This window comes from Sander lucioperca, chromosome 10, assembly GCF_008315115.2.
Source record: "Sander lucioperca isolate FBNREF2018 chromosome 10, SLUC_FBN_1.2, whole genome shotgun sequence".
Classification (NCBI taxonomy): Eukaryota; Metazoa; Chordata; class Actinopteri; order Perciformes; family Percidae; genus Sander; species Sander lucioperca.
In genome coordinates, this window is record NC_050182.1 from 9,869,632 (window position 1) to 9,882,450 (window position 12,819).

General features: G+C 42.1%; 1 protein-coding gene across 2 annotated transcripts in view; it reads right to left on the reverse strand.

Annotated features, from left to right (window-relative positions):
• Positions 1-12,819, reverse strand: part of bbs9 (Bardet-Biedl syndrome 9) — a 201,953-nt gene that overhangs the window by 147,060 nt on the left and 42,074 nt on the right. For both annotated transcript variants that reach the window (XM_031298508.2, XM_031298507.2), the window contains exon 14: positions 2,680-2,784. In XM_031298508.2, the coding sequence (XP_031154368.1) occupies positions 2,680-2,784 (105 nt within the window). The remainder of the gene's footprint in view (positions 1-2,679; positions 2,785-12,819) is intronic.

Genomic DNA, 12,819 nt, shown 5'->3' on the forward strand with positions numbered 1-12,819 from the left:
CTAAAATTACTATTTTAACAAAAGAAAAGATATTCATAAACGTGCAATTGCAGACAGATGCATTCAAATACATATAGTATCAAACAAAAAAATTTATATTTTGTTCATAGAAATGAGTGGAGCTGTTGAAGAAAAAAAGGTAAAATAAAATCTATTCAAAAAAACAATCACCAAAAACAATTCACTTGTTCCTTGGACAAAAGAACAAGTGAACTAAATCTTGTTATACAATGCAAAAAAAACAGGACTGAGAACATGATCTGCTTGGCAGAGGTGACTAGCAACACCAACAACTTTATTGGGCCTAAAAGGGTTACTTGGAAATGGATTACAGACCTGGTCGTTAAACAAGTTAGGACCTAACAAAAATATGGCAGCCTCCTGGAGACATCAACATGTGGAGATGCTGGTCACTCTGGCAAGCTCAATAAAACAGGAGAAAACAATACAGACTGCCAACCAGCTCCCTAGGTTTCCACATGAATTGGCTAAGCAACCAATGAATCATGGCTGGCCGTGTTTTATGGAAATTATCCGCAGAGTCACAACTTATCTTTGACAGCTTGGATGAAAATGCCCATTGTGTATGAGCTAACAATGCACTGTACGTGCCAACTTGACCACTTGATCCCTCTGACGTGTGTTTGTGTAAAGCCCATTGTCAGGGTGTTAGGAAAATCACATAGGAGCACTAATGAAATTCTTTCTAGATTGTAACGACTACAGCCACTGTCGAGGCCTCCTTTAAAGGGCTTAAGTGGTCAATAGTCTTCTTAAATGTCAAAGCCTTTGTAGGGCTTAAAGACAGGCACAGTAGCCACTGGGTGGGATGGTGTTTTGTGGAGTGGGTGGTGTCAAGGCGTAATCATCACCCCTGGGTGGAAGCGCAGAAAGAAAGAGATAGAGACAAAGTGATGCATTCCTCCCATACCAGGAGAGCATTTAGAGGATGAGAGGAGGCCCTGAATTGCTACAAACTATTATTGCTAGTCATAGTTCCATTATCTTTATTGTTACAATAATTGCCACTGTTCATTATAACAACTGCTATAATTATTATGAATCATATTTCTCTATATCTGTATCAGTGTCTCTGTGTCCTAACCAGCACTGGCCGACACCGCCCACCAAGAGCCTGCAGTCTGTCCAAGGTTTCTGCCTAAAAGGATGTTTTTCTTTCGCCACTGTTGCACTAAATGCTTGCTCTTGGGGGAATTGTTGGAATTGTTGGATCTCGGTAAATTATAGAGTGTGGTCTAGACCTACTCTATCTGTAAAGTGTCTTGAGATAAATTTTGTTATGGTTTGATACTATGAATACAATTGAATTGAATTGAATTGTCTGAGTAACAGGCTTATAAGACGCCAAAACACTGCACAATACTGATCAAGAGGATTTTACGACTCTGAAAATTTATCGCATATGCAACTATTTTATCTTTTGTTGCGACAATCGCCAGTAAACATGAGAAATAACCCCATCCAACACCTTTGAGATGATCAGGAACGCCTGGTCTTGGGCCCCTAAAATACCTTCCCTCCTTTCTCTCAGCCTTTTGTATCCTTCCTCCCTTTCCTCTTCTCCACCCAGGCATAATTCCCCTCCTTACCTCCTTACCCTCATCCAACTCCTAGCCTACCTCGCCTCTTTTTTTTTCACATCCTTGCGTGCCTCTTCTTCCTCCAACTTTTAATAAACCTCTTCCAAATCTACCTCCAGTCCAACAGGTCCCTTCCAAAACACGAGATCAGCCCCCAACACACACTCCAACCCCAGCTGCTTGGCGTCCAAGGCCCACTGAAGTACTCCTTATTTTTGGCTATTTTTAGCATCACAATAAAGCTGAACAAAAAAGCAGCACTTCCCCAATATTTCCAGACATTTCACATTAAATGTGCTTCTGGGGAGGGAAAACTGTTCCACAAGCACAGGTCTGCCAAAGCAAATGCAATCCAAAGGAAACAATAGCATGAAAACACAGATATTTCTTTTTCATGAGCTGCTTTTTGAACGAATGTTAAAATCAGTGTTTAAAAAAAGAAGAAAAAAAGGACATCTGTGACATTTGAAATAAAGAGTGGTTTTGTTGGTTTGCAAGGGGAAAGTAATATCTTCCAGAATTATTGCAGGGCCTGGAAACAGACGCCTGGAGGGAGTAAGGGGATGAACTGGGCTTGTCTGGAAAGAGCCCAGATGTCCTTACGTCAAGTCAGCGCTCTCTTAGCAGCTGGTGTTCAGCGCCATTACAGAACGCTGCACAGTTCACACTGCGACTAAATTCATAATGTAACTTACATTAATGCAGGAAGTTTGGGTTTCCTTTTAAAGACTTATTTGGCATATAGATAGGGCCATGTCAGGTGTATGGAGAGATTGAAAACAGTTCTACCAAAGAGCCTCAGTCGGCATCGTTCTCAGCAAAACAACAAAGAACAAGTGAACACTCAACACTGTTACAGCCAAACAAGTTGATTGATTTATGCGGTGTCAAACAGAAAGTCATTACCACCTATGTTTCTGGAAAACACATCTGTCAAAATAATTATCCTGTTAAAATAAAAGTTTTGATTGGAACTAAACTAGCACACATGGAAACCAGCGTGCGTGTGCATGTGTGTGTGTGTGTGTGTGTGTGTGTGTGTGTGTGTGTGTGTGTGTGTGTGTGTGTAAATGTTCACCTGTCGGCAAGCTGAAGGACACGGTGATGTCTCCAGTCAGGTCAGCAGCAGGGTAGCGGCCGTTGAGGAAAGCCGAAAATGCCACAACTGTTGAGGAACCAGCACCTGAAGAGAGAGAGAGAGAGCAAAGTCTTCTGTCTCTGCCACTGCAATCTCTCACTGAAGGCTTATTTTACTGGTCATTTTAAAAGCCATACCCTAATACTTTATGTTTGGGGAATTGTATGCTTTATTGTACATCTGACAGTAAGGAGAGAACAGGAAATGATGGGAGAAAGAGAGTGGGGGTAGGGCTGGGCAACATATTGATATTATATCGATAAGAGACTAGATATCATCTTAGATTTTGGTCGTAATATGGTAAGTGATGTCTTTTCCTGGTTTTAAAGGCTGCATTAGAGTAAAGTGATGTCATTTTCTGATCTTAACAGACTGTTTTAGCTGTTCTATCATTTACATTTACCCACTTAGTCTTTATATCCCCATTTCTGATGATTATTTATCAAAAAATGTCATTGGGTGAATAACACTTTGTTAAAGCACCAATTGTCAACCCTGCGATATCGCTGCAATATCGACGTTGAGGCATTTGGTCAAGAATATTGTGATATATGATTTTCTCCATATCGCCCAGCCCTAGAGCGGGGGGCATGCAACAAAAGTCCCCGGCTGGGGGCAAAATCAAAGACGTTTCTGCTCATGATCGGCAACTTAACCCAAGATGCCCAGGGTGCCATACTGCCGAATGTCTCTTCTGTAGCACAGAGTAATAAAAATTGTACTGAAAGCTGGCATTACAATCTTGCTCAGATTTTTACTCAACTACTGTTGTTTCTTGTTTCAATCTAATTTAGCATTTATGTTTTTTTTTTTCTTGGAAATAATCTTGTTTGGCTGCCTATCATTAAACATCATTTAACATTTCAAAAATTGTTGGCTTCAATTCTTGAATAAAATAAGAATTTTATTAATTTTGCTAAAAACTAAAAAATGACAGTTGTTACTGGTACCGTAACTAAGTTAGTGTATGCCAGTACCCAGCCGTAGTCAAAGTGGCATTTAACCTGCAACATTTTAGGGCTTGTCAGAAAGGGTGGTAAAGGCTGCTGAAAACAAAATTATTAAATAAATAACAATATTACATCATTAAAAAAAAAAGAGTCCTTCCTAGAGTGACCCAGTCAGCAAATTGTTACGCAAGGCGACGTTCCAAGGCTAAATACTGAAGGGGCACCGATTTTATTCATGAAGTTTAGTTCATTCGTCACAAGGAGAACTACTAGTCTTGTAATAAAACAGTTGTATAAAGTTTTCTGTGCCAATGTTTGAAAGGCGTTTAGAAGGCAGGGGGGAATTAATAAAAGATCGACATTATGGGAAATGTAAGAGCTTGACCCATACTAGTAAGGATATTGCTGCTTTAATTTTAACCCTTCTATTTTAAAAATGTGTCATTTGCAACTGTCTGGAAGTGTAAATCACATGAGAATGCCTTTAAGCAATATGAGTTATTACAAATTTTAATGTCATTTTGCCTATGAGTGGTTTCCTTTGGTTTCTCTTTAAAGAAAGAGAAGGTAGAACGATGGATAAGTAACAGGACAGCGCGCGCACACACACAAACTAAAAGAGTCAGCATTTTTTCAAGGTGTGGACATGACAGGATACAGCAAATCCAATACTAACCAGAACCCTTAATGTACACACACGCACACACATGCTAAACATCTCCAGGCAAGGTGAGGACAGAGGATTAACAACAGTAACTTGCATCCAAGTGCGCATATATACCCAACACTGAAATTATGTGTAGCATGAGAGAGGGGCGATGACTTGTAGCTTCCCTTCAAATATCCCAAAACCAACACAGAGAGAGAGAGAGAGAGAGAGAGAGAGAGAGAGCGAGAGAGAGAGAGAGAGAGCGAGAGAGAGAGAGCGAGAGAGAGAGAGAGAGAGAGAGAGAGCAAACACGCTGGAGAGGAAAAGCAAGAATCAAATACAGACGGAGAGGAAAGGATATATTACAGCTAATGGCTTCATGCAGTCACACACACACACACACACACACACACACACACACACACACACACACACACACACGGCAGTGTAGTGGTGTAATGGGGCGTGATGCTCCTGAGCTCGGACTGTTACAGGTGACTGAACCCCAAGTATGTGTGTGTGTGTGTGTGTGTGTGTGTGTGTGTGTGTGTGTGTGTGTGTGTGTGCGTGTGTGTGCTAATGGAAAACGTGCATGTGTAGTGAATTAAAGTGAAGAAGCAGTGTATGTGTTTGGAAATATTTATTTCTGACTGTATAACATTGTGTTTCTAAATGTGTTCTTTAAAAATTCCCTCACTGACCTTCCCCACACACACACACACACACACACACACACACACACGGATGAAGCAGTAGCAGACCAGGAATGCCGAGGGTGAGACGAGGCCTCTCGAGATGAAGATAGACAGAGCAAGAGGATCCGAGATGGATGAGAGAAGATGAAAGGAGAGAGGAAGACACCTCCCCTCCGACGAAGAGAAGATTAACGATAAAAAGCAGACAGAGACTTTCTCCACACTCTGTCAGACGCCCTGACAGCTTGACCTCCTCTGTCCATTCTTCTCTCCTCTCCCTCCTTCCCACACACTCCTCTCCCCTCTCTAGCATTCATCTCTCCTTTTTCTTGCTCCCTTAATGTTCACATCTCTTCATCTTTTCTTCTATATCACTACTTGAGTTTGACTGATGCTGGAATTTTTAAGGCCAGTAGTGAAATCCATACAGAGAGTTAAAAAGTGTTGCAATGTATCTGCCAACATTAATTTTCGTTGTGATAAGGATCCCTTAATAGAACTGAGTGAGATGAGAAAAGAAATTGCACTCTTATTTCTGTATGTTAAGTATGAAGCTGGAGCCAGGAGTTGAAAAGCTTAGCATTAAGACTGGAAGCAGGGGGAAACAGCTAGCCTGGTTCTGTCCAAAAACTTAACAAATATGCCTAGCAGCACCTTTAAAGCTCACTAATTAACAAGGTGTATCTTGCTTGTTTTAATCTGTACACAAACCAACCTGTAAAAAAAGAATGTGTGGTTCTATGGAACTATTTCTCTCCAGGTGCAGTGACTCCCTGGAGTATTCAGTATCCTTGTAAAACACACACAAAATGTTGACATCAAGGGTTATTTTTCGACTGTGAAATCTGTCCGAACTCTTTGATAACCAAATCGAAAAGAATAGTTCATTATTATAGTTATGTGCTGGAACAAGTTATCCGCGGGAGAAGTGACATTTCTCAACTCATTTAGATGTTGAAACAGATTCACTGTGGCTGTACTGCTACTAGTTTCATTACTGTACTGCACGGCAACTGTTGTCTCCCCATATATGTCGCTCTCTTTTCTCCTTTCTTCTCTTTTCTACTTACAGTATAAACACAGAACAACGCCATACATGTGTCAAGTGCCACATGAAAGGCATCATTACAAATTAATTTTAAGTCAGTTATCAGTAAATAATATAGGCCAATTGTATACAATCTTGGGTAAATTTCATGCTTCAGACACAAAAATATGGCAACTGAATGTCTCCGGCAGCCGCAGATGAGCCGGAACGTGATGAAGCCATATGCATTGGACAAAGGGCATTAAATAATAAACTTCACTGGAAACTAAATATGTAACCATAACACATTTTACTAAGCTATAAACAACATCAAATGAAGCAGAAATCAGGGAGCCCCTTGAGCTCACTGGGTAGAGCGCGTACCATTAAGGCTAAGTCCTCACCGCAGTGGCCAGGGTTCGAGTCCGGCCCTGCGCCCTATGCTGCAGGTCTTCCCCTCTCTCTCCTCTTTTCTCTCGGTTTCTGTCTAAATAAAAGTATAAAAAGGTGAAATCAAAAAAAGGTGATTATTTCTGTACTGCAATTTCCAATACACCTGTACTAATCCAAAATCAGCTAGTAATATGTAATGTCAGGCTGTAATAACCACATTCCATCTCTCCTCTACTCTTCCGTCTTTTCCTCCCCACCTCATCCTCCCTCTCATGTTCCCTCACTTTCTTCTCTTCATCTTGGTCTACCTTCTCCGCCCATCTCACTCCGTTCTCCCTCTCCTGCTTCTCCCTCTTTGTTTTGCCTCCCTTTCATTTCGCCGTCCTCTTTTCTTTTTCCCCGCTCTCTTTTTGTCCCTCCCTGTCATCCTGTCTGTCAGCAGAAGGCTTTTAACCTGCGTGACCTGGAGGTCAGACTGGTCAGACTGGTTTAAGTGCTTTAAGTGTTCCCAGGCCCATTAAGACCAACAAACAACACCAGAGAAAGACACAAAGTAATCCCTCATTCTCTCGCTCTCCCTCTTTCTCTCTCTCTAGCATCTCGGTCTCTTTTCTCTTCAGCTTGTCATCATATATACAAGCACATCTGGACAGGTCAGGGGGCTTCTGTGGGCGTTGAACCTGCGAGCTTCAGGTAACGCGTACTTCTGTATGACCTGGAGGTCCGACCCGGTGAGACTATTCAGACTGGTCCCAGTGTTCTCAGGCACATTAACCCATTAACACCACCACCAACAAAAACAAATTCCACGAAGGAGAGTGAAATCCTCATTTTACTACCTCTCCTTCGCTACCTCCATTTTTCCCCCTCCTCTTTCCCGGCTTTTCTCCATCTCTACTTTCTTCTCACCCTCATCAGTTCTGTTTTTCTAACTTTCCATCACCTTTTCATTGCTTCTACACCTTCTTTATCTCCCTGTACCTCCCTCTATTTCCTCAGAAAAGGAGGTAGCCCTATTCTTCTGTTCTACATAAGCCTGCATCACTTAAATCAACCTCTCCTCTATCTCGTTGCAAGTGTTCTCCTGCTGCCCCCCTTCTCTCCATCACGGTCCCCTTCTTGTTCTCTTATCTCTAAATCTCATAAGTTGCTGCTTTGTTGACCTACTTGCCGGTGTACATTGTGTGTACTTGGAGGATTAAAAAAATATTATTTAGGAATTTACACAACCTAAACATAACTGAACATGGCAACATGAGGTTAATTTTGGGATTGTAGAAAGAAAATGTGGTAATTGTTAACCAGCTCTCATTAGTTTCTCTTCATTTCTGAGGACTTGCACAACTACTCTGTGGAACCCAGAGGAACACAACATAGCGCAGTGCTGGAGCTATCCTCAGGTTATAGTACTTGACAGCAGTGAGTATTGACTGTTTGGAAGAGGTTAAAATGTCAAGAGGGGTGGAGATGGGGCTCTATACCACACAAGAGGTTGAGACAGGGGCGTGTGTGTGTGTGTGTGTGTGTGTGTGTGTGTGTGTGTGTGTGTGTGTGTGTGTGTGTGTGTGTGTGTGTTTGACCTTTCTTTGCCATGTGCAAATAATATAAAAAGCAAAACAGTGAGTGAAAATCAAATCTGGAAGGTAAATTCTCCTTCTGAGGCATTCCTGGTCTGCTACTGCTTCATCCGTGTGTGTGTGTGTGTGTGTGTGTGTGTGTCTCGTGACATCCAGAGGCAAACAAGGCAATCTGAGTTGACCATCGGTGCGGTGTTAAACATTGACTTTTGACCTGTACCAGTCAGGATCAGGTCGGATCGCTGTTGTGGGTCTGACCTCAAACACAACTAACCTGATCTTCACTCAGAGATAAAATGTCCAACATGTGGGTTTTTTATTTTCCAGATTCACTTCTGAATTCAAAACAAGCATTTGATTTTGTACTGGATTTCCACAGGCCGCTACACAAGGACTCATTTGTTTCGGAGATGTGACTCAGCATTTATATGCACTGTCACTGTACGTGAGCAGTGAAGGTTAAAGCTGATTCGAAAAATAAAACTATGTCATTTAAAAACTTTACCTCATCAACTTTTTGATGCTCGACACCAAACTTGCAAAGTGAAAGATGCAGTGTGAGAGTCAGCCATCTGTATGAAAACGATGCGGTGTGCTTGATAAGTGTGGAGAAGCATGTGCATGTGTGTGATGAAGAAGAGGAGTGCTGCAGAACAATACAGAGAGAAGGAAAGGATGGGAGGTAAAAAGAGGGGAGGCGGATGAGGGGAGGGGACGTGGAGAAGGAAAAGAAAGGCGGAAAGAGAAGAAGGCAGAGGGAAAGGAGAGACAGAAGAAATACAGAAATCGGGGGACAGCATGACAAATAGAAGATAGAAAGCAGAGAAAAGATGGAAAGAGGAAAAGAGAAAAACGCAGAGACAGGGAGGGAGAGTGGGAAAGAGAGAGAGAGAACAAAGAAGGCAGTGTGTGGTGAACAGGGGATTGAGTCGCCATCTGAGACGAATAAAAACTGGAATAACAATAAAAGTCAGAAGGCGCTACCTCCCCTCCTCTTCCTCACACCCCCCCCGACCAACACTGCACAGCACGTGCAGACACAAACACATCACCACTTTTATAGTCCTGTGTTTTTCTGTAAAGCACTTTGCGACAAATCCCTTCAAAATGCTTTGGAAAAAAAAACGACACACACACACACGCTCGCACGCACGCACGCACGCACGTGGATGCACACTGAGCCAGAGAATCAAAGACACATGGGACAGCAGCACACACACAGCAGCTGTAGGCGAAGGACAAAAACATACACTGTTCCAAAGGAGATGAATCTTTTAAGAGTATATATAAGAGCAGTATATATAAGAGCATATTTTTGTACATGAAGTTTTATGTGTGTTTACATATGTACAAGTGTGTTTGTAGATACATCAGTGCGTTGCAAAGCAGGAAGGAGAAGATGAGCAGGTGAGAGAGAAAGTGATGATGAGAAACAGACAGGGGAGGTGTCACACCAGCAGTGGTGTTGTTATTAGTGTTGCTACAGTATTGTTTCTCTAAATTGCAGCCACATTTTCCCATAAACACCCACTGCTTTGTCACGGCTACTTGCATCTGGGGTCCGTTTCAGAAAGCAGGTTTAGTGAAAACTCTGAGTTTGTTAACCCTGAGATGAGGGAAACTCTGGGTTTTCTGTTTCAGAAAGAGAGGTAACTTAACCTCAGAGTCAGTTACTATGGTAACTGAGTCTGTGAACCTAACCTGGTCGGGAGCAGGTTTTCTTCAAGAAACCTCGAGTTTCTCTCACTCTCCTCCCTCTGACACAGCGTCAGAAGGCGGAGGTTTTCTCGGGGTTTCTTCTCTCTCATTTCCTCATTCATTCATTCAGTCTGTATCAGGTGCATTTTAATGCAGTTTGTTATCTGCATGAATAAAAACTTAATAAATAAAACTTATTGTCAGGCAGATTATGAAACGTTTTTTTCTCAAACGTCATGTCCTTTTGTCGACGATCCCGTTGATGAAAAAGCTGTATTACTTCACAGAGAGTTTACGTCGGGAGATGATATTGAGTCCCGACTAGATGTATTTTCATTTCCACATTTTTTCACAATCCATCAGATATGTAGATACCTTATCCGTCCTCATATCACTAACATCCACCATCGTGGACATGCTTTAACATCCCAGCAGATTCTTTATGTCGCATTACGTTTTTTGCAAACAGCATTTTTCTTTATTGGTGATGCGGATCATACTGTAATTGTAAAGCCACTGTAGCCGTCAGAAAAGTGAGACTCGCTCTGAAACGTTTTTTAAATGTTTTTTGTAGTTGTTCCCTGGACACAAACCAGTGAGAGCCATTAAAAAGAAATACATTATTATACATTATAGTTCTGTTAATGATCATGGTGCTGCAGCCTCAGAATGGGATATAGTAGTAGGCCTAGCTTACTTTTTCACCCGCAGGATTGCACCCAAATGAAATTATAGGTGTAATACAATTCCAGTTTTCACCAGTAATATTATAAGTTAACTGTGATTAAATATGAAATGAATACACTGTTAATGCTTACGCATTGACTCGAGCAGCAATTTTCTCCCACACCAATTCTCTCTCTGTTGCAGTAGCAACCGCGGTCTTGCTTTTTTAACGAAATAAATGTTCAAACTCGTTGTTTGTGCGCATGAGTATTTCCGCCGGTTTGTTTGTGGCTGTTACCATGGTGAATCGTAGTATCATGGCTCCATTCATACTGCCTTTTTATTGTGGTGGTGCATGCGCGTGAACATACTCCGACTTGATTGAACCAACTCATATCAGCTGTTCTGGAACCGAAAACTCAGAGTTTCCCATCTCAGGGTAAATCAACTCAGAGATCAGGGTTAGACTCAGAGTTTGTTAAACCTCCTTCCTGAAACGGACCCCTGCTCTTTTTCTTTGGCTATGTTTATATTATGCAAAAAAAGAAAAAGGTTGAAATGAGTCATCGGGTCCTATCTTGCACCCGGCGCAGCGCAAAGCCCGACGCAAGTGTCTCTGCTAGTTTAAGACCGATGCAGTTGTCAATTTCCCGTCCAGCGCCCGCGTTGTTTAAATAGCAAATGCACCTGCGCCCATCTTTGCGCCCATGGGCGTGCTGGTCTTACAGGGAGGTGTGTTCAGGTGCATTCTGGGAGTATTCCTATCTTGAGGCAGCGGAAAGTGATCGCGCCATTGACCAACAAAAACCTGGTCTAAAGTCAATAGCGCAGCATTTCATTGTTATTTTAACAGCGAATTAGTAAAATGCGCCTAGGCCCGTGCAGAGCAAGTGCACACTATACTTGTTACACACACGCACGCGCACACACACACACACACACACACACACAGCAGCACACACACACACACACACACACACACACACACACACACACACATACAGCAGCACACAAACATGCAAAAGATTACAAATAAAAATATCACGGTGCAAATCCTCCATCATAATAGCGATGCACCTGGCTTTTAAAGGGAATGGGAGATGACACTCTGATTTTATTGCGTGTTACGCCCAAAACACACCTATGATTAATGAAGACACTAAGAACAACCCTTTTGAACCATGCGCCCAGCGCACGGACCCTTTTTTCCGCCGTCAAACTAGCAAAGGTGGATTTGGACACGCCCTAAACGCACCTGCGCCATGCCCTTCACGCTTAGATCGTTAAAATAGGGCCCATCAAATGAAAGAAAGGGTGAAGGAGAAACAGGAGCAAAGGACAAGTGAGGGGTTTGTAGTGTACATAAATATTTACAATAAGGCTTGCATAGAGATTACAGTTTGCATATTTATGATGTTACAGCAGTCTTTGTTTCATAAAGTTTTAATACATCCTCTGCACTAAATACATTCCCTAGCAAACACAAATGAGATTTATTTATGTTGCTACATTTGCTTATTTCACGCCCTGGCTTTCATTTCGTCTCTACTTCATAATACAAACATAATGAAACTCAGCCTGTTCACAATTCTTCATATTAATCTCTGAAAACTTTAGCTCTGGTTTATGTTAATAATATTAATATTAAGTAATGAATAAGGCACCAAGTTAGATGATCCCCCACCCCATTCTGAATCTTACTTACAGAGCTCTGACTGCCATCAATGACACCATCAGAGATGTGGTTGTCAATTCCTCTGGAACTGAGCTGGCTTTTTGCAACTAATGGTAAAGGAAGTAATTTGATGTTTTGTATTTTTATTGGTGCATGTATGCACTGTACTTGCATACAGTTTACACCAGGCAGTAATCCATCTACATCTGAGCCACTTCCCCTGTAATCCATAAAGTGTGGTGTGAATTTCTGGACTACATCACAGAGTAAACTCTTACTGCGTGACTGAGATCCAGCTTTTCTGAGCCAAGTCTCAGCATTCATTAAAACTCACCGAGCCTCCATTCATTTATTTTTTCCTAATTTTCCCAGAGTGTAACGGATGTGAAACCCTCGGTTCGGTGCCAAATCTGATTGCTAAGGGTCAGCCACGGTGGTCCTGCTGCCTCAGGGTTGAGCCAGGCCATTCTAGGCCAAAGCAGGCCAGTAAGGGATAACTTAGGGAGGCTAGGAGGAAAAGAGAATGGCAAAAGAGGGAAAAAAGAAAGACTGTGTGCGCGTGTGCGTGCGTGCGTTCAGTGGCTCTCATGTTTCGCAGTAGAGAGCTGACACACACACACACACACACAAAGATAGAAACTACCTGAAACAGGCGCATAAAACCCAGAACTCCTACATGTACATTAATTCTTTACATCCTTATACACAACTTCTACCATGCAACACACACACACACATTTCACTCCAAGT